Source organism: Sitodiplosis mosellana, unplaced genomic scaffold, assembly GCF_009176505.1.
Source record: "Sitodiplosis mosellana isolate CC-2019 unplaced genomic scaffold, AAFC_SMos_1.0 Smas_scaffold_1, whole genome shotgun sequence".
Classification (NCBI taxonomy): Eukaryota; Metazoa; Arthropoda; class Insecta; order Diptera; family Cecidomyiidae; genus Sitodiplosis; species Sitodiplosis mosellana.
The window spans coordinates 4,126,286-4,147,176 of NW_022595244.1; the positions used below are offsets into that span (position 1 = coordinate 4,126,286).

Here is a 20,891-nt window from a genome sequence, read left to right on the forward strand (position 1 = left end):
TTTTTCATACAATCAACATCTTTCACGCACGTGTACAGTTGAAATAAAAGCGAGTTGGTCTCTTCGCTGCTGATTACTTAGTTTCAACTTTTCATTTAATTGTTCTTTCATTGGTATGCATCTATTTGAAGCAAAAAAATTCTTGAGGAACCACACGTGAACGAAATGTGAACAAAAAAACGCGTAAAACCCCCTCGAATGAACAACATTTAAATTCAAATGATGCAGAGACGATAGAGAAAGTCAAAAAGGACAAAGAAATGTCATTTGGATAGTCTTATCATATCTATCACAACATAAATAGAGTTCATTGTCCAAATTTACCTTTAAATTTATGGGTACAAAAAAAAACAAGAATCGGCAACCAAAAATGCAAACGCTCAGCGTGCGTCTATGCAAAAATCGATGAAATAAATTACAATCTATAAAACAAATAACGACCAACCGTTGACATTCCGCTTGGAAAAAAATAAAATCTAGTGTTGAACCTCTGTTTTATTGAAAGTCACTTTTTATACCGACTTTCATGCTGACGAATCATATGTTGTTCTATGATATTGATCATGGAATTTGAAGAAAAAAAAACCAGTTTTTTGAACTCCAATTATGGATCCATATTAATGAAGTCCATATCGTCGATTGAGTTAAAAAAAATTCGTGCGATTAACACTTGATATTTGCATAAAATCATTTTCATTTAATTGAAACTCGTGAATGTATCTGGTCAATTGATGGAAATTCATTGGATTATTTATGCACACTGTGGTTTGTTCGCTCCCAGCCCATTTGTTGCTGTGAAGATCGCCATCCGAAGGTACAATTTGAAACCATGCGGAATGACAAACAAAATCAGGAAAAATAATGTGTCTTGTTCAGTTACTGATTGTAGTTTAGAACAAGAATCATGCGAACAAATGACAAAAAGGCTTGTAGTTCATGATCAACCAGTTTCAATTACAATGTACTATGCGGCTGTAAACAAACGGGTGTCGGAAATGAAATTCGTTCATTCAAACGAGGGAATTAATTATTAATTCAAACTAAACAACACGTTGCTGAACTTGAGTTCACCACTACAGCTCAACTTTATGCCGTGCGCTTTAATGCTTTTCGTTGTTTCGCAAAGCTTGTTTACTGAAGCGAAAGCACTGCTATTTCGATGAGAAAAAAAAGTTGTCTATTTGCTATATTTTAATGGGAGACGTTAAAACAACAATCGAGCTTTTGCTGTGTGTGGAGAAGCACGTTGCGGTGCGTTGGGAATTTCATTTGAATTTCGCTACTGTCCGTTAACATTAATCCGATGGTGTTATTTGTAATATTTATTTCTATGTTGATTCGTTTAACATGCAACACCATATCCATTTATTATGTGAAATATCATATGAATTGAGTGATGAATAATAAAATGGATTTATGATGTCTTTGAAAATCAGAATTGCTTTATTTCGGATGATCAAATCAATAATCATATTTTGATATTTCTGATGTGTGCATGACATGAATAATGAAACGGATTTCATGTGCCACAGTTTATGACAGTGTTTCAATAAAAAAAAACTCAAAACACTATCAATTTCGATTTCAAAGATATCACATTCGCTCGTGGACTTATTTTTTCATTTTTTTATCGATTTTTTTTTTCATTTTCAACTTCATTCGTCGCCTTTCGCGACATTAGCGAGAATTTTTTTTTTCAAATTGTTTTTAGCTGGAGAAATAGAAAACACGAAGCTGGTTGTAGTTTGATCTGATTTGAATATTCCACTTGTTCATATAGAATCGCGTGAATTGTGTCCATTCTGAGGTGAATTTACTTTTTATTGATTGAGTTGAAATTTATTATTGGGACAAATACAGCATTTATCATCAATTTAGTCACAGTGTTGACGGTCATAAATTATTGTACTTAACGGTTCTTTTCCGATGAGCACAACAGACTTCTCGACAGACACAACAAGAAGCAGACCGTTTACTCACTGATCATTATCAATGATGCGTGCACCAGGACATTGCAAACAGGTTATCGGTGAAATCTCAAGACAAAATGAAATCAATTAACCCCGTTTCGTGTGTGTGTGTGTGTGTGTGTGTGTGTCTGTGTCTGTGTGTACGCGAAAGTCTTGCACTGCTGGATTATTTGCATTTTAAACAGAGTGAAATAGTATAAAATTAATTAAACAAAGAACATCGCCGCAAGAAGAGATTCTTTACACATCGTTCTGTTTGTGGGTCACGTGCTGTCACATTTACCGTTCACCAAATGATTGGTGGACTGCAAAACCAAAACAATTGACCCAATGACAGTAATAATCGTTGTTTTAGTGCGTCAAATAAACGCTTACATAATTATTTTTCGGTTAAAAACTGGATCAGAAAAGTGGTAATACACCATTGATTGCCGGTGTGGTCGTTTTCGTTTTGTCAATCGAGTTTCTTTCGAAATTCGAGCGTCAAAGAAAGCACACCGGTTATCAATCACGTAATCCAATCAATAGCCACAAATCGGATCAATTGCAAATGTGCGATTAAATTAAATCGCATTTACCGCGAAAATGCGAAGGTTATTGTTTCAGCGGAAAAAATATCAGTAAAACCGCAGTTTTGGCCTAGAAATTATCTTTTTTGCTAAACAAAATCACTTCTATGGGTGTTTAATTGATTGCATTCCGCAATAGCAACACAAACAGACTTTAGTTTTAGTCTACTGACCGTCTTGAAAGTAATACGATGCATGAAACAAAATGCAAACAACAAATCGAATAGATCGATTAGTGCGATCGATACGTTCGTTTGATAAGAATCGAAAGGGAACAAAATGAGAACGGTAGACGATAGTATTGGTTGATTTTCGCCGATGGACATTGGTTTCGCTTCGGCTCATTCACGCTGTAAATGAACTTAGGTGCTGAACACGATACGTTTGCAACTTTATAGTGTTGGCCGTTTAATTATTCCGCGTTTATCAATTCGGAAATCGCTTGTGACCAATAAACAATTCCCTCTCTACGAATCGTGTGCAGCCAGAAAAAGATTAACACGCAAAAGTACGCCATCATTCCGAAGCTATAAAGGCAGTTGTGTAATACACTCGGTGGTCATTTCCCATAAAGAATTACAACCAGAACATTTTGACCGTTGAATTTCGGTGGAATAGTTTAAATGAGCCGGTAAATAGTGCTTTGTGTGAGAAGATAAACGGTTGCGATTTCTTTTTATCGTTGAAAATGTTTCCTAAAAAAACAATCGCTGCAATCTTTCAAGAAATTACCGATAAACGATTCAAACGGAATTTCTACGTTTCGTTGACGATACGAAGAAGTCAGTGAAGATGAATGTGAATTTGAGAATCGTTCCAAAGAAGAAATCAGACACTTGTTGAATGAAAAGTGAAGGTTGTTGCCTTTTTTCTTTTTGGCAAGTGATTTGTGCACGTGTCTATGTAGATGAGCTTCGATTTGTTTGCAAATCAATGAATTTTGAGCAGCCTTTGGGCTTTTTGGTGTCATATCGGAAGGAATGAATCGAATTATAATATTTATAAATTAATTGTTTCTGTGTGATAAATCCAAAAATTTCACACGCAGGAGAAACTAAGTTTCTCTGAATAAAATGAATCTCGGTGCATATTGTTGTTGATTATTATGGAAATTTTTTGATCGGGGCGAGGATAAAGGCAAAGGCACGTGTTTTACAAAAAAAAATGGTTTACGTGTCAATTCACACAAAAAATTTGAGCCACATATCGATTTCACCCAAATTGAAAACCAACCAGACCAGTTTCCAAACAAATTGTACGTCTAATGAAATTTAACCATTTGTTGAAATTGAGCTTATTACATAGAAAAGTTCCAATGGACTTGAAATACTTCATGCCTTAAGCGATCGTATCTTCCAAATCGTTCTCTCAATGGCAACACACCATTGACGTCCATGATATGGAGAGAATCATACACATGATTAATTGTGCCGAAGTTTTGCCCATCGAACATACCAGCCATTGTAGCTAACCTGTGCTTCACCAGCAGAAAGACAAGTTGTGCGTGTTCGAGTGCCGTACGATTTGTTTCTCGAATGACACACGGAAGAGAAAGATAAACTCGAAGTCATATCACTACTTATTTTCTATATGCACACGCTGTTATAGAGGCAGAGTGGCTGTCGGTAAAAGTGGCTCGTGCCGTAAATAAATTGGTGTTTCTCCTTGGATTCATTTAGTCAACGACTGATCGCGGTCAGGAAAACATCACAAGCGAAAAACTTACAATTTGTTTTGCTTCGAAATAATAAGGTTTTAACAGTTATTCTGATGTAGACTTTTGTACAACTAATTTTAGGTGTAAGGTATTGAACAAAGACAGAGACAGAAAATAAAACGGTTGAACAATAAAAGATTCGTGTAAAATTCTTTGTTAAATTCTGTGTCAGTTGCAATCTTGATCTCAAACAAATCATAATTGTATTGATAGAAAAAATAAAGTGATAAAAATCGAACACCGCCGCCGCCATGGTTCGCTGGATATTTGTGACGATTATCTTGACCACTTCCATTCTATGGACAGCCAATGGATTTCTTTTTACGCCGAAATTTCAAATTTTCCTCAATCAAATGCGCGAATCGGGTGCACATAAGGAATTCGTCGTTTCATGGGATTTTAATAAACATAACGGTTTCAGTCATACAACCAATCAATTTGGTAAGTTTAAGGAATTAATAAAAGTGTTTTTTTAGGCTAATACGCGACGATAAGAATTGTATTGCTGTTGAAGAAGAAGAAAAACGGTAGAAAACAATTTTCCGATGAAACATTTTTTGTGCAATTCAAACATTCAGATAACTTTATCAATTACCGCGAAAATTTTGCCTGGAACGTCCAAGTCAAATGAGAATAATTCTGGTTTTCTATTTCACATCTTGACACAGCACATTTGATAAAACAATTGGGCGATAAAATAAAATAACGACACTATTTAAACGCGATTAGACGCACAAAATAGCTATTGCAAATAAAGTAGCATGACATTGAGCATTTCGATAGTTCGACGAAGATTTCGGTGCTGATTCAGAGAATGTATGCAGTTTCTAGTCAACATTTTAACGAAGTCATATCAGCAAATTGTTCTATTTCTATTTTAGAATTGTCGTATTGTCACGACGAACGCAAATTATTCGATAAGATTTTCATTTGACTTGTTTTGTGAAAACAAGCGATAGATTCTCAAATGATGGACTGAACTGCCAACAAGCAATTCATCACTGCAAATAAATGCATTTGAATAATGTAAGCGAATGGCATGGAATTATGAAACACCGTTGTTAATTGAAATTAGCATTGAGTATGCATGATGTTTGTCATATGATATCAGTAATAAGGTACCGACGACGGGCACACGAAGAGTCTATGTGTTGCGGTTGCGCATGCATTGCCAATGTCAATGACACTGGAAACTGGTTGAAATTAATTGGCTACAGCATACCAGAACGAAAAACAACAACAACAACACATTTAAGAACGTTCAGTTGAGTGCGACTCATGCACGCATGGAATTTGCACGTGTGTGTTATACGATTTTAGGTTGTGATTTCGATTGTGTAATACAAGTGGATGCCAATCGTTAATAGCCATCGTTTTTACTGCCTTATGAGTGCCATGCATTCTGTGCCAATTTCATTTTTTACCGCTTCTTTTTCCCTCTTCTTCGATCGAAATGCCTGTTAAATCGAAATGCAGTAGAGTGACCCAAATTCACGCGACAACATATCTACTCTTTAAATGCGATAATTTACCATTAAATCTAACGAAGCATTTAATTTTTGTTCGTTTATACGCTGTTTTGCAGGTTTAAATCCAACTCTGTTGGAATATGACTTTATCGTAGTTGGGTCTGGGCCAGCTGGCTGTGTTCTGGCAAATCGATTGTCGGAGAATCCAAAATGGAAGGTTCTGTTGTTGGAAGCTGGAAAGCCACAAACAATTGGCCATTATGTTCCATCCATCGCTGCATACTTTCAATCGACTGAATCCAACTGGAATTACTTGGCAGAGCCGTCTAATAACTTTTGCCTGGGTAAGCGAGCATTTTAAAATGGGATATTGTGTCAATTGAGTTTAATGATTCGAAATCGTTAATTAATCGATTACTTGGCAGGAATGGAAGGAAGACGATGCGCGCTACCAAGAGGTAAAGTACTCGGTGGGTCTTCGGTCATAAATTACATGATTTACAATCGTGGCAATCCCCGAGATTTTGACGATTGGGTTAGACTCGGAAACGATGGATGGTCGTACAGAGAAGTGTTACCATACTTTTTGAAATCGGAACGTGCCAATTTGCGTGGCAAAGAAAATTCACCGTACCATAATCGAGCCGGTTCATTGAGTGTGGAAGATGTACCCTGGCGTAGTCGAATTGCACGCGCTTTTGTCAAAGGCTCAAAGCAAGTTGGGCACCGTGAAGTTGATTACAATAGTAATGAACAAATTGGCGTTAGCTTTGTACAAGCCAATACGTTAAAAGGTCGTCGACACAGTGCAGCTACCGCATTTATCGATCCAATCATGTACAAACGGCCAAATTTACATGTTCTACTGGAGGCGCGTGTTACCAAAGTACTCATCGACCCGGCAACTAGAAAAGCATACGGTGTTGAGTATGCGAAGAACAAACGGAAATATCAAGTGACTGCATTGAAAGAGGTACTTGTTAATTTAATGCTTTCAATCGTTCGTTACGACAGTTTACATGTATTTACTTTGTCGTTCCTCCAATTTGCAGGTCATTCTATCAGCAGGTTCATTTAATTCACCGCAATTACTAATGCTCTCGGGTATTGGACCGGCTGAAGAATTACAACGTGTAGGTATTCCCGTTCTACAAAATTTGCCCGGTGTCGGACGAAATATGTACGATCATATGAGCCACTTTGGGCCGACGTTTATCGTTAATACAACCAGAGAATCCATATCGGTTGCACGCATCAGTTTACTTGATATGAAACAATATCTTCACGGTCATGGGTTTCTAACGTCAATCGGTGGCGTTGAAGCATTGAATTTTATTAAGACGCCCAATTCAAGGGCTCCTTCCGATTTGCCGGATGCTGAATTGATTTTTGTCAGTGGAAGTTTGGCATCGGACCAAGGAAGTGGATTGAAAAAAGGGATGCGAATTACCCAAGAGGTCTATGATACCGTTTTTAAGCCACTTGACCGTCCGGATATTGATCATTTTTCGGTACTTGTGATGGGTTTCCATCCAAAATCACGTGGATGGTTGGAATTGAAGGACAAAAATCCATTCCATTGGCCACGCATCTATCCGAATTACTTTGAAGACCCTGACGATGTGGAAACTCTTTTGGGTGGCATTAAAGAATCGATTCGTATCGCCAATTCGCCGGCTATGCAAAAATTGGGCGCTCGACTCCATGACATACCACTGCCACAATGTGCTCATTTACTTTTCGCTTCGGATGACTATTGGCGTTGTTCGATTCGCACACTCTCGTGCACGCTGCATCATCAAGTGAACTCCTGCCGTATGGGGCCGGCCACTGATCCAACAGCCGTTGTCGATTCCAAATTACGTGTTTATGGTGTGAGGCGATTACGCGTCGCCGATTGCAGTATTGTACCACAGCCAATAACGGCTCATACCAACGCAGTCAGTTTTATGATTGGAGAGAAATTAGCCGACATGCTGAAAGCCAAGTGGCTGCGTCAGCCACCACAATGAGATTAAATAGCAGAAACCGTTCCAAAATTAGGCTAAGCTATTTATTTATTCTATTTATTTCGCAGCGAAAATTGTAGCCAATGAGTATATAAATATACGATTACGACAAGACAATTGCTGGTGATGTTTATTCAGTGTGAGTGTGCGAAGAATGAGGTAAGTCCATCGAATTAATTGCACAAGAGGACATAGTTAAAGTAGCGCACAAGTGACGCTCGATTGTTTGATAAACAAAAACAAAGGCTATGCGTCGACTGAAATCCAACCGACCGAGCCATAGAAACGTATTGGGCTTTTTATTATCAGTGCAAATGTCAATGCAGCAATTATTTCGAATGGAACAATGTGCGATTCATTGTCGATAGCATTTATTCATGGTCGATTGCGTCAATTTCCGTTAATTTGTTCAAGCGCTCAATTGAATTTTCGTTTCGAACGAGTGGAGGAGGGTTTATTTCCAGTTGCATTGTTCGCAGTCGGAATGGTACTTTCAAACTCAAAGTGTCATCCAGTTTTTGCTTGGTACATCCATGCTCTTGGAAAATATGGCATAAGCAATTTTTTTGTGAAAGCCTTTTAAAGAAATTTCTCAAGAGAATACTCTCTGGTGAGCGAACGTCAGAAAATGTTTAAGCATAAGCATTTTTGCTATCGTTGTGTAATCCACCGTTTTTTCCCTTCCATCCCGTATCGCCTTGTGTCGAGTTGTCTTGGTTTCAAATTAAGTGTTCAATGACCGTACTTTTTGTCCCACACCAAATCTACTCGCATAGAAACTATTCTATTACATTTAAGCATAGATTCGAGCCGACTCAAATGGATGATACTTCGCGCATGATTTCACACTGATAAACCAATACTAATCTTGGTTTCATTTACATTTCATGATATATCTATTTCGAATGTTCGTCTAGAAATCGGCTGATTTCTATTTACCAACAAAATCCCTATTCGGAAACCGGAATGAATTCAAAAATGTTTGTTCAGTTTCCATTTTCGAATTGATTTTCCTTCGATGTGATACACCGATATCGCAAACCGATGTATAAATAGACTAATTTTCATTTGATTGATTCAGTGTGATTGGGCTAAAAATTCCCTATGGTATACAACCACTCGCTATGGGTACGACGTAATTTGCTAGTGATTATAATCGCTGATTATGATTAGGATATTTTACCAATAACAACAACGTTGAGTGTGTTGTCGTCAGCGTTCCAAAATTATCACTTTCCATCATGGTGATTATAGCAGGCGTATTTTTCGGAGGACGCCCGAACGTCATTGCTCATTTCGCTTCAGTTGAAGTTGAATTTGGGCAAGAAAGACAAAAATAGACAGTAAACAACGACATTTTCGATGTATTTACCGTTGTTTGGCTATTGACCTAATAAAATGCTTTATAGATGAATAAACCGATCAGAGGCGCCAAACACAGACCAAAAATTACTCTCTAAGTATACGGCTTTTTACGTCAAAGTGAACAAGAACCATTTTCTTCCGACTTTTCTGTATTTTTGTTAGATTTTTTCTTTGGAGATAATGTATAATCAACACAATGCTGTTCAACTACTAGATTTGTGGGCAACAGTCTATTTTGTGACAGGAACAAAGCGCAGTCATTTATATTCATAATTTTTATATAGAAAACAAGGGCTTCGCATCAAATTTGAAACATATTCAATTGATTTTCTCTTCACTTGAAATCGTCCCCCCCGCTGAAAGCATCTCCGGTTTGACTGTGTATGTGTGTATACTGTTGTCACTCTCATTCTCTCGAGGGGTTGTATATCATAGTGATGCCGAAGCGTCGCCATTGTTGCGTGGCAACTGAATCATACTTTCAATCTCTGTATGTCTCTCTCTCCCTCACTTTTTGTCGCCGCATTAGTGTGCAAAATGTAATGAATTATTGTTTTCAGTGTTTCGTTGCAGTAACCTTTCCGAAATCATTTTGATTTCATCGATAAATAACTCATCAGATTATCGAGGATTCGTTTTGAAAATCATGGAAAAATTGGATTTTCATACGAAAAATGTGGTGCAGCTCGTCGTGTGCTGCTAACGATGCGTGTGTGTGCATCACCTCTTGACGGAATAAATACGCTGAAATACGAGGGGAGACACGCACCACGACTATTTATTTATTGAATGAGAAACTGAATTGAAAACCATGGGACGGGAGTGAAAGGAACGAATTGAAATGAAATGGAAGCGAAGAAACCATTATGTAAAATATGTTTACAAAACACTTTTACTGTAAACAGAGTCGTCCGTATGACGTCATTGATTTTTGCGGCTTGGCCAAAGTATTGTGACCGTCGTTCGCTTGTTTCGGCTGGACGGTGGTTGTGGTGACGGTGATAGCCACTACAAAACGACTGAATCTTGCATAATTTAACGATATTTTCGTATTATTCTGCCATTGAATGCTTGGATTTCGACTCGTTCTATATGTGTATGGCTGTCTGGGCCATTTTTGCTGAATTTATTATCGTTAGATTTAATGGTGCAGCATCACCGAATGGAAAATTCAGTGACTTGGAATATATTACGGTTCCTTGTATTTACTTATGACACTAGCGAAAGAGCGAACAGCAAATAGCGAGTGCATTTTTCTAAGCGAAATCAGTGCATAAATAATTCATTTGATCTCTTTGCTCCCGTGAATCATGACTCTGTGTATATCAGTGGTTGACGGATTGTAGCGCATTTTTCGATAAATTTACTCTGACTGAGATAAACAAAAACAAGCCATTTAACGCGTTTGCTATGTGATTCATTACTTTGTTCGATTGTGTGTATGTACAAAAATCTGGTTTTGAAATCAGACTGTATCCGATTGATAAACGTTTTGGAAAAAAACAGTTCGGCTCAGTAACAATCAAGATCACACACTTTCCTTCCACTTCAAATCCAAAAGTAGAAATCGTTGAAGTTAACAACTTTAATTGTACTGTCATTTATCGCACAGAGATAAAAAAAATCTGAGAATAAAAACGTTAGTCAAAATCACGCTGTTGCCTGATATGAAATCCATATAAAGGCGCCCGTAATAGTATGTGCCAAATTCATTGTTCATTTGAATGTCAAAATGATTTGGCACTATGACATCATTCTACATTATGATTTTTCCATTTGATGAAACATAAGAACCAAATTCAAACATATATATATATAGAGAGAGAGACACACATATCACAGCTTGAAACTGTTTGCTGTGTATTCTTTACCGTATAGTATATATGTTTATATGGGCGCACCAATCCAACTAATTGCCACTACGATACAGCGCTTGCCAGACATCAAACAATACGTGTGCTACAATCTAATGAACGTATAATATGCACTAGGCACGCAGTCATAAATTATATAGGGAACAATTCAAAGCGAATATTTAAAGAAATTTACGTCATTTAAAAATATGTATGATGAACTACATTTTTCCGGCATTAAACTGGATATTGCATATTTTTGATCAAGAATTTAAAGTTCAACTAAAAATAAAGTTTCAAATTGTCCCTAATGAATTGCAGACTGCTCGTCTCAACTACCGAAACCGTACCTAAACAACACTGAATAATAAACAATAACGTTCGACTTTTTCTGCTTTTTCGACCATAAATAACTTCCCTCTTTGCCATGCATGTGTCAACGAAGGATCTATAGCCTGTGTAAACAAAAGCCTTTTCTTTCTATGCTAGAGGTTAGTTTTATTTTTTGGCGTTTTTAACTTACCTGAAACAATGAGCGCCTCATTCGGGCCAACCGTATGAATGTTTCCCATTTTTTCTCTCTCTCTCTCTCAATACAAAAGTATTTCAGCACAAGTTGATTCGTGTAACTTCGTTGAAAACGGTAAATTTCGATGCGATTTCCGTTGTTTTATCTCGATTGAATTCACTTCTTTTTCGGCCTTAATTCACAATTGGAACTGTTATTCACTATAAATCGACGAACTGCAATTAAAAATGGAAATCAATTCTCAAATTTTAGCCAAAGAATTCTTTAGCTAGAATTTGAAAAGTGATTTTTTTTCCTATTCGACGTGCAAACGGCTAAGAGCACAGTATAAAAGAGTTTAATCCGTCTATCAATGATTTTCACTTTTGATTTCAATGCAATTGGCTACTTTTCAACACAAACTAAAGGGTAGTTGTCAATAGCTGTTTTCTTGGAAGCCTTTCAACTAAACAAACCACTTTTCCTGCAAGCAGGAAATAAAAAAGTAATGAATCATAAACAAAACACCGCGATAGTGAGTTTTTGTTGGCTCAAAATCATTCTATTCACTGATATAATGTTATCAACTATGGCTGCAACTATTACACAACTTATGACAAATGTGATAAACCTTCTATTTTGATTCCAAATTTTTAAGCCAATGAAAAATTACCAAGAAATTTTCGATATTCGTTTTTTGAGAACGATAAAGAATAGAACCCTTTTTCACTGCCACTCGAAACTCGTGTATGAAAATACTACCACAAAGTAATGACGAAACGAGAGCCACTAGTAGCAGAGAATAGAGAAAAGAATAAAAAGAAACATGGATGGATGATTGTCGCGGTATATTTCAATTGATTGTAAACTGCGCATGTGCAAGTGTTTGCCTTCGGTTTTCAAAGTTTTTGTAGCATTTTGAGCAATTCATACACGGATGCTGATTGTAATCATAACGAATTAACTACTACTGCTGTTGCTGGTGCTGTCGCTTGTGTCAATCGTTCGATTCGATGCTCATTGAATTCTTAGTGTTTCGCAATTTATTCTAGGCAAAATCAAGAATTTTTTGCCCAATACAAAACGTAATCAATACGTTTTGCGGTTTATTTTGATGGCAAAGCCGACGAAAGGTTTTGTTTACATAATTTTTTTGTGCAAGATTATCATAATGAGAACTCACAAACACACGTGAAACAAACGTATTTGCCCGTAAAAATATCACCAGAACCAACTTCTTTCTACAAAGAAAATAAAAACTTCACCGTTCGATTTGACAATTCGCCTGGCGCGCCACACACATACATTCACACAATGCTCGTCGTCACCAACACAACCAGCTGAAGCCAATGAAAATAATATATTTGCTCATATCGCAGTCAAAGAAAAAAATAGCATGCTTTAAGCCGGTTCTTGCGGTCTTGTATCTCGACAAACGGTAAAATGAATGCATTCAATGGCATTGCATACGAAATGACAACATTCGCTGTTTTTACATGGAAAATGGTTGAGAAGCTGACAAGAATAGTTTTTTTTTGTCTCAATTGAGACTTTTTTTCACTGCATTTTTTATTTTCATTAAAATTATCTCTTTTTTCAAATCCATTTTGATTGAACAAAAAACAAACATTTCAATAAATGTATCAACGGCAATGGTTGCATTGAACGAACCCAAAGTCACCGTATGTATATTTGCTGGCGTTGTACAACTAACATTCTCATGTTGTTCCCATCAATACTCGTGACTGTGTTTCTCTCTTTCTCATTCTCTTCCAATTTCTGTGTTCAACACAAACGTCACAACGGTCATACGCACACACGCGCACGGTTCGTTCTCTCTTTGTCTGAGTCTACTATGCTTCACCGATGACGCAAAGTGCTGCGTTCGCATGTTCCTTTCCCTCTACCATGCACCCATACATGCAGAGCAATTAAAATGGCGCCGAAATCGTGTAGCGTTCAGTACAAGCCATCTTCAGTGTAACTGAGAGAGAGAGAATAACAAATACTATATTGAACGCACCGCAATCAAACAGTCGAATCGCATATTCTTATAACCCGACACAGCACGAAAAACCACACAAAATCCATAAATTCCATTCAAATTCTAGTTTTAAATTATTCATATTCATTTCATTGATATTTATTTGTAAAAATGCAAGTAATTTCATAAACATTTGTAACACAAGCAATACATAAACCAGCCAAAAGACGCTAACAATTGACAAGCATTGAGACAGAGAGGTAAGTAAGCAATGTGTATTGGTGGGCTTACGGTCAAATCTCTTTTTCGTATTTTTTTTTTCTTCTTTTATTTGTCGATGATGTTTTTTTCTATAAATCTTGTGCAACCAAAACGTTTAATGTGAAAAATGATGCCCATCGTCTAGATTGTTTTTGTAAGTTTATACGTGTTTTAAAAGAGAGCTTTGTTGTATTTTCCCCGTTTTTTTAGCTACCAAAGTAATTGATTGATTGAGGAAGAACAAAATAAGAGAGAAGAAAAAAAAAGTATTTTGACATAATCACCACTCAAAGCGAGTCGACTGAACTAGTCACGATTCGGACTGAGTGTGGTTACCATCCGACAAATTTTAACCAATACCGAATCAACTAGGAACCATCCAATGGCGGATTACAGTGACTTGGATCGACAAATCGAACAGCTAAAACGATGCGAAATCATTCGTGAAAGTGAAGTCAAAGCACTATGTGCCAAGGCACGAGAGATTCTCGTCGAAGAGGGAAATGTTCAACGTGTCGATTCACCAGTTACGGTAGGTGTTTTCAAAGCAATGTTCCTATTTTCATTCGATTTTGTCGAGGAAAAGGCAAAAAAATGACACATTTGTTCGGTTTTCAGGTGTGCGGCGATATCCACGGGCAATTTTATGATCTCAAGGAATTGTTTAAGGTTGGCGGCGATGTGCCCGAAACAAACTACCTGTTTATGGGCGATTTTGTCGATCGCGGCTATTACAGTGTAGAAACATTTCTGCTGCTATTGGCACTGAAAGTACGCTATCCAGACAGAATAACATTGATTCGCGGCAACCACGAATCCCGACAAATTACTCAAGTCTATGGATTTTATGATGAATGCTTACGCAAATATGGATCGACCGATGTATGGCGCTATTGTACAGAAATATTCGACTATTTAAGTTTATCGGCGATCATAGATGGTAAAATATTCTGCGTACACGGTGGCCTCAGCCCATCGATACAGTATTTAGATCAAATTCGAACAATTGACCGCAAACAAGAGGTTCCACACGATGGACCCATGTGTGATCTACTTTGGAGCGATCCAGAAGGTAGGCACTGTGTTTCTAGACGGATGATTTATTTGATTTTTTGATTTTCAATGGAATGGGAACATTTTATTTTAAGACAATGCCTTTTTTAGGATCATTTCGAACACTTTTTCGAAAATTTTAATTTAATCACATTCTACCTGGCGAATTGTCAATTTTTCTTCGAATGATGATAATAATTTATGGTATTTCAGACACAATCGGATGGGGTGTATCGCCTCGTGGTGCTGGTTATCTTTTTGGATCTGACGTTGTGACACAATTCAATAATGCCAACGACATCGATATGATTTGTCGAGCGCATCAACTGGTTATGGAAGGATACAAATGGCATTTCAACGAGACTGTTCTGACCGTATGGTCAGCACCAAACTATTGCTATAGGTGAGTTCATGCGATTTATTTATTTAAACATGTTATATGCATAAAACTACTAAATATATGACCAAACTTTAAAAAACGAAATTCAAGTATCCGTTTTGAAAATGATGAACAATGAAATCAATTCATTGAACATGAAATTAAAATGTCCTCGTTTGAATCAATTGAATTGGCAACGGATATCGCATTAACCATAAAAATTGCAAATTTCAGATGTGGAAACGTAGCTGCTATACTTGAGCTGAATGACCATCTGCATAGAAATTTCATCATATTTGAAGCAGCACCGCAAGAAAGTCGAGGCATTCCATCAAAGAAACCGCAAACGGAGTACTTCCTGTAAATGGACCATTTCATCGTGAATGTCAACCAACATTTGATTAGCCGACCATTATCGTCAGTGTACTTTTTTTTAACCCATTACGATTTTCGATTGTGAACCCATGAAAAAAAAGAAAAGGAAAAAAACAAACCAACAAAGCGAAAGCAGCCAAAACACACACACACACAAAACAGAGGAACATAATCAATTTCATAACTTTTTTCTACATTTATTTTTATAAATTGAACGTTTCACTTGTTTTAATGACAACAACAGAGAGAAAAAAAGAGTAAATTCCCATATTTTCATTTGATTTCGACCCAAATCAGGCATTTTACAATTACATTTTTAAATGATTTGTTCTGGAGGGGAATCAATCACTTAGTTACTATTACCATTATGTGGACATTTAAGTTTTGTGTAAGTTTTTCGGAAATTACTCAACCAGCTTAGTTTAGATGATACAAAAGAAAGAGTTTGAACAATTGTATTTGGTCACTGTAATTGGTGACGATGCGAACATTCGCTCACGAAAGGTTGTTCTTGTTCAGGTCAATTAATTGGATCTTCCATTGCGAATTATCTCCGGCATACACACCAAACAAATACCCCAAAATAGCGAATAGTCGCAATGAGAACCTAAATCGAAAACCCAATATAAATTTTTTTTTCGTCTAAAATAAAGACTTGGAACAGTAGGTGTTTCATCCAGAACGGTATACATATTCGTAACAGTGAAAACGAGACGATGGAAACAAAATCATAAATATAGTAGAAAAAGCTAACACAAAATAATCATTAGACAAAGACTATCGTCAATGATTTCATTTTAGTAATGTAAGAAATTAAAAAAAAAGAATAGACGAATTGGAGCATAAATGTTCACATAAGCAAATACACAATTTGTTTTCTTTTGGTAAAAAAAAATGTGTTTTATTTTTTTTAATTGGATACAAATAGCTTGGGTATAACATCGCCGCATTTGGTTGAAATTTTCAATTGGGCTTTGTCTTCACCGCGAACACTTCCGATATTTACAATTGCGATTGGAGTTCCCAAATCGTGACTATGTAACAAAATTCGATAGCCTGAGTATACTTGCATACTTGAGCCAAGGATTAGGAGCGCATCGCTATTGCACACCAAATTCGCTAGTCTCTCGGCACGTTGCTTTGGTACGTTGTCACCGAAGAATACAATTTCAGGTTTTAACATGCCACCGCAGTTTGGGCAATCGGGTACTTTGAACGAGTCTATGTATTCCTGTTTTGGAATAGAAAATAAATGATTATGTCGCGTGAATGGAATTGGCAATGGAATGATATACAAAGGTGGGGCGTTGAACGGCAAACAATTGTTCAACTGAGAAAAATTATATCAAAAATTGAAATAAAATCGAATACAACTGACCTGTGGTATATCAACATCACCATCCGGTCGCATAAAATCAATTCGTTCCATCAAATTTCGATTCATCGAATTTAAAATCAACTGCAGCTCATGTCTGTCGATTGAATAGTCGCAATGCGAACCTAAACAAATCACTTTATAACCGCATCCATGCAATTCCAATACATCTTTGCTGCCAGCTTTTGTGTGTAGCCGATCCACGTTTTGTGTGACAATTGAACCAATTTGGCCGTTATGCTGTAGGCGAGCCAACGCTTTGTGCGTATCATTTGGCTGAATATTCGAAAAATGCGGCCATGCTACAAAGTTTCGCGCCCAATATCGTCGACGCACTTTAGGCGATCGAATGAACTCCAAATGTTGCACTGGCTTTGAATTACTCCGAGCATACAGTCCAACACCCTCTGAACGATAATCAGGAATTCCTGCAAATGTGAAAATTGAGTTGAATAAAAGTCAAAACATAGAACAAGATTCGGACAATTCGTTTGCAGCCACCTGATTCAGTCGATATGCCTGCTCCAGTCAGAACTAACACATTTTGCTTATCCCTGAGAAAGTTTTCCAATTTTTGTACATCATTCGGACCAGCTGGCTGATGCTTCGGCACAAATTGATTACTTATGAAACGGCGGACACTATGGAAGTGGGCGAATTTTTCCAATTTTAATAACAATTTAGACGATTGCATTTTCTAGAAAAAATTTTTGAACCTAAATGAATGAACGAATTTTCTAATGATAAAAAAAACTCTATTTGTTATGTCTGCGTTTGTTTATGTAATAACAAATGTCAAACCGACTCGACTGTCAGGCGAGCGACACACGATACGGCTGTCAAAACACCACTCGCACAATTTAACAGTGTACAATGATTCAAACAGTTGGTTTGAATCGTAATGTTGCCACCAATTTGAAGCGATTTGACATTCGTTCAGCTCAAAGTGATTTTTTTATTTTTGGAGGAGAATTGAAAGAGTTTATGAAAATCTGAGAATTTTCTAATTTTTTGGAAATAATAACTGGTTTCGTCTCCATTAAGAATTTCGAAGATTCCTTCAAGAATCACATAAAAATCCTTTTTAAGAGTGTGTCCAATTGTGTAGAGGTTAGGCAAAACTCATGTTTTCAGTTTGAAAATTTTGAAGGTCGCTTTTACTATTCAAATACCTTTTTTGCAACAATCTCACTCGATGGGCACTTGAAAACGAGCTCAAGTTGATAGCCACACTTCAAATAATGGATTTATCAATTCAAATAATGGTTTGTAATTTTCTTAATCAATTGATTGCTTTAATCTCGACTGAAGATAGCAAAACAATAAAACTGATGATAGTACTTTTGACAAAATCTCTCCAATAAAAAGAGAGCCACCGAAGAGAAAAGTTCTTCTATTTGTTACCTTTGATTTGAAACAATGGGATTAAAATCAATCACATTTCTAATTTTAGTGTGTGTTTTGGCTGTACACGTGCAACATTCCTTTGCCATTGTGTCCACACCACAAGTTGTGACAAATGAGGATGACTTGTTTCCAGTATCTATAATTCACATTAATGATTTTCATGCCAGGTATTTGACATGATTTTTTTATGTTCAATTCAATATAAAGACACTTTATGTTTCATTTTTGAATTTTTCAATGCTCAACTGTTATTTTTCCAAAAATATTCAATTTTCATTCATTTCGATTTTTAATTTTCTTCCAACTTCAACTTCATTTTTAAATTCATCGTTCTGCAGGTTCGAAGAGACGAATGAGCAAGCAACGAGTTGCAAACCTGGTGAGAAATGTATTGGTGGCTATGCACGTGCGGTGACTGCAATCAAACAATTGCAGGCCATCCGTCCAAATCCAATTTTCTTGAATGCTGGCGATAATTTTCAGGGCACTCTTTGGTATTCATTCGGTCGATGGAACGTGACGAAACAATTTTTGAATATGTTAAATGCTGATGCAATCGTAGGTTTCATTGAACTATTTCAAACAATTCAAGCAGACAAACTGAATTACATGTATTTTTGTTTTTATAGACACTTGGAAATCATGAATTCGATCATGGTGTACCTGGTGTAGTTCCATTCATGGAGTCTTTGGAATCGCCGACAATCGTGGCAAACATTGATGATACCGACGAGCCAACATTTCAAGGAAAATACAAGCCATCAATCATCATCGATCGCTATGGACGAAAAATCGGAGTGATTGGTATCATTGTGAGCGATGTTGACGTAAGTATGAAATTTATCTTATCTTTTGCTCTCACAACATAAGGGTGTGCTCTTTGCTGTGCGAAGCGTGCGGTTTCAAATTCTTTTGTCGTGTGTTCTGCTGATGAAACTGATCGATTTGTCTGATCTTTTTGTTAGGAAATTTCAAATACCGGAAAATTGCGTTTCTACAAAGAAGAAGAGGCAATAAAACGCGAAGCAACTAAGTTAAAACAACAAGGTGTTGATATCATCATCGTTTTGTCGCATTGTGGATTGGACGTTGATTATCGAATTGCGAAAGAAGCAGCTCCGTTCGTAGATGTGATCGTTGGCGGTCACTCACACACATTCATGTACACGGTAGGAGAGGGTGAAACCGCCCCTGGACCAGACATCGTCAAAGATGTGTATCCAGCCGTTGTTAAAAACGGCGATGGTCATACGGTGCTAATCGTTCAAGCCTCCGCTTATATTAAGTACGTTGGCGATATCACCGTTTATTTCGACAAACAAGGAAATGTTGCCAAATGGGAAGGACAGCCGTTTTATTTGGATAACCACATTAAACCAGGTGATGATTTTTATAACTTGGTCAGAGCATTCCATTCGATTCACATTTGTTAAATGAAAGTACAACTGATTCTCATTGATTGCTGTCTTACAGACGAAGAGGTATTGAAAGCGATTCAACCTTGGAAGGAAATTATCGATGCAAAAGGTCAGCGAATCGTTGGAAAAACAAAAGTGACACTGCTGAATACGCCATGCTCGATGCGGGAATGCAACTTAGGGAATTTTGTCGCTGATGCTCTTGCGCACTACTATATTACCGAATTAACGGGTAAAAATGAAGGGGCATGGCTTCAATCGGTCATTGCGCTTGTTCCAACCGGTGCTATTCGAACCACTTTGAATAAGGGTTGTAAGTTGATGACATTCTTTTTTTCATTTCAAAATATCAACAGACACAAAATTTAAATCGATCTAATAAAGCGTTTTTAATTCTTTAGCAATATCCTACAATGATTTAGCCACGACCGTACCGTTTGAAAATTCCATCGATACATTTGAGCTCCAAGGCGAACATTTGAAAACTCTCTTCGAATATGTTGTCAAAGGGTCATGGCAAACAACTGAATTTGATGGAAAATATTTCACTCAAGTTTCCGGTAAAGTCATCAAAACGGTATTGATTTAAACCATGAATTTATCGATTTCTTTTCGATAGGAATGAGAGTAGTGTACAATATGACAAATGAAGAGATGAATCGTGTGGTTTCAATCGAGGTGATGACAGTACAAGACACCGATCATACACCCAAATACGAACCATTGAATCCAACAAAATATTATAAATGTGTGTCGAGCAGCTTCTTGGCCGATGGAGGCGATGGCTTTGAAATGATTAAAAAATACAAACGAAATCATACGTAAGTGACTAGTTTCTTTCACGACATTTTTTTAAATCGTTAACGCCGTTTGAATGTTTGCTTTTTGAATTTCGCAGGAGAGGCAATATTGACATTGATGTGGTGATTAAATATATGGAAGATCGTAAAATCATTTATACCAAACTAGAAGATAGAATCAAATTTATCGATTGAGCCAATTTAAATCAATTCTATTTCGAATTTGAAGCGAGAAAAAAAACTAAAATCAAGTTTTCGTTTTTCGTATAGTAATAGTAAGATAATATGAACGCGTGAGAATAAAAGACTGACGGTAGCAGGTTTTTCGCAAAAGCGGGATAAAAATCAGTTGCACGCAAAAGAGACATTTCAAAAGGTT

General features: G+C 36.9%; 5 protein-coding genes across 10 annotated transcripts in view; 3 read left to right on the plus strand and 2 right to left on the minus strand.

The window, feature by feature from the left end:
• LOC129576183 (flotillin-2) overlaps positions 1-12,776 on the minus strand; it is a 118,489-nt gene extending 105,713 nt beyond the window's left edge. For 2 of the 5 annotated variants that reach the window (XM_055460893.1, XM_055460864.1), the window contains exons 1-2: positions 12,644-12,776; positions 11,476-11,696 (exon numbers count right to left, since the gene is read on the minus strand). In XM_055460893.1, the coding sequence (XP_055316868.1) occupies positions 11,476-11,524 (49 nt within the window). In that variant the 5' untranslated portion in view covers positions 11,525-11,696; positions 12,644-12,776. Of the gene's footprint in view, positions 1-11,475; positions 11,697-11,936 lie in introns of all 5 variants that reach the window. The other 3 variants (XM_055460875.1, XM_055460855.1, XM_055460885.1) reach the window with 3 other exon arrangements.
• Positions 3,116-7,851, plus strand: LOC129576141 (glucose dehydrogenase [FAD, quinone]). Its single transcript, XM_055460743.1, has 5 exons — positions 3,116-3,395; positions 4,338-4,697; positions 5,842-6,069; positions 6,151-6,698; positions 6,778-7,851. Exons 2-5 carry the CDS (start codon positions 4,508-4,510, stop codon positions 7,735-7,737), a joined length of 1,926 nt encoding a protein of 641 aa, XP_055316718.1. The 5' UTR covers positions 3,116-3,395; positions 4,338-4,507; the 3' UTR covers positions 7,738-7,851.
• A 618-nt stretch (positions 12,777-13,394) lies between the features above and the next one.
• On the plus strand, positions 13,395-16,375 carry LOC129564686 (serine/threonine-protein phosphatase 4 catalytic subunit). 2 transcript variants are annotated; one of them, XM_055438852.1, is made up of 5 exons: positions 13,395-13,704; positions 13,916-14,237; positions 14,324-14,777; positions 14,972-15,161; positions 15,372-16,375. In XM_055438852.1, the coding sequence occupies exons 2-5, from the start codon at positions 14,088-14,090 to the stop codon at positions 15,499-15,501; spliced, it is 924 nt and encodes a 307-aa protein (XP_055294827.1). In that variant the 5' UTR covers positions 13,395-13,704; positions 13,916-14,087; the 3' UTR covers positions 15,502-16,375. The 2 variants fall into 2 exon arrangements, with proteins under 2 accessions (XP_055294827.1, XP_055294828.1); XM_055438853.1 differs by lacking the exon at positions 13,395-13,704 and adding an exon at positions 13,771-13,859 and having other exon boundaries at positions 14,078-14,237.
• A 7-nt stretch (positions 16,376-16,382) lies between these two features.
• Positions 16,383-17,794, minus strand: LOC129564685 (NAD-dependent protein deacylase Sirt4). The gene is made up of 3 exons (XM_055438851.1): positions 17,389-17,794; positions 16,891-17,315; positions 16,383-16,743 (listed from the first exon to the last, which is right to left on the minus strand). The coding sequence occupies exons 1-3, from the start codon at positions 17,579-17,581 to the stop codon at positions 16,423-16,425; spliced, it is 939 nt and encodes a 312-aa protein (XP_055294826.1). The 5' UTR covers positions 17,582-17,794; the 3' UTR covers positions 16,383-16,422.
• A 380-nt stretch (positions 17,795-18,174) lies between these two features.
• The window catches only part of LOC129564684 (apyrase-like), a 4,593-nt gene continuing 1,876 nt past the window's right edge, over positions 18,175-20,891 (plus strand). The window contains exons 1-8 of the mRNA XM_055438850.1: positions 18,175-18,461; positions 18,633-18,852; positions 18,924-19,121; positions 19,260-19,674; positions 19,768-20,025; positions 20,114-20,272; positions 20,332-20,533; positions 20,611-20,888. Of these exons, the coding sequence (XP_055294825.1) occupies positions 18,307-18,461; positions 18,633-18,852; positions 18,924-19,121; positions 19,260-19,674; positions 19,768-20,025; positions 20,114-20,272; positions 20,332-20,533; positions 20,611-20,707 (1,704 nt within the window). The 5' untranslated portion in view covers positions 18,175-18,306 and the 3' untranslated portion in view covers positions 20,708-20,888. The remainder of the gene's footprint in view (positions 18,462-18,632; positions 18,853-18,923; positions 19,122-19,259; positions 19,675-19,767; positions 20,026-20,113; positions 20,273-20,331; positions 20,534-20,610; positions 20,889-20,891) is intronic.

What these genes read in the sequence shown, in the direction of transcription:
- LOC129576141 (XM_055460743.1), top strand. Translation starts at nt 4,508, where the DNA reads ATGGTTCGCTGGATATTTGTGACGATTATCTTGACCACTTCCATTCTA. An exon ending in TCATACAACCAATCAATTTG is followed by an intron (nt 4,698 to 5,841) that starts GTAAGTTTAAGG and finishes GCTGTTTTGCAG; the next exon opens with GTTTAAATCCAACTCTGTTG. An exon ending in AAGTGACTGCATTGAAAGAG is followed by an intron (nt 6,699 to 6,777) that starts GTACTTGTTAAT and finishes TCCAATTTGCAG; the next exon opens with GTCATTCTATCAGCAGGTTC.
- LOC129564686 (XM_055438852.1), top strand. Translation starts at nt 14,088, where the DNA reads ATGGCGGATTACAGTGACTTGGATCGACAAATCGAACAGCTAAAACGA. An exon ending in GTGTCGATTCACCAGTTACG is followed by an intron (nt 14,238 to 14,323) that starts GTAGGTGTTTTC and finishes TTCGGTTTTCAG; the next exon opens with GTGTGCGGCGATATCCACGG. An exon ending in GCACCAAACTATTGCTATAG is followed by an intron (nt 15,162 to 15,371) that starts GTGAGTTCATGC and finishes TGCAAATTTCAG; the next exon opens with ATGTGGAAACGTAGCTGCTA.
- LOC129564685 (XM_055438851.1), bottom strand. Translation starts at nt 17,581, where the DNA reads ATGCAATCGTCTAAATTGTTATTAAAATTGGAAAAATTCGCCCACTTC. An exon ending in AGGCATATCGACTGAATCAG is followed by an intron (nt 17,316 to 17,388) that starts GTGGCTGCAAAC and finishes TCACATTTGCAG; the next exon opens with GAATTCCTGATTATCGTTCA. An exon ending in GTGATGTTGATATACCACAG is followed by an intron (nt 16,744 to 16,890) that starts GTCAGTTGTATT and finishes ATTCCAAAACAG; the next exon opens with GAATACATAGACTCGTTCAA.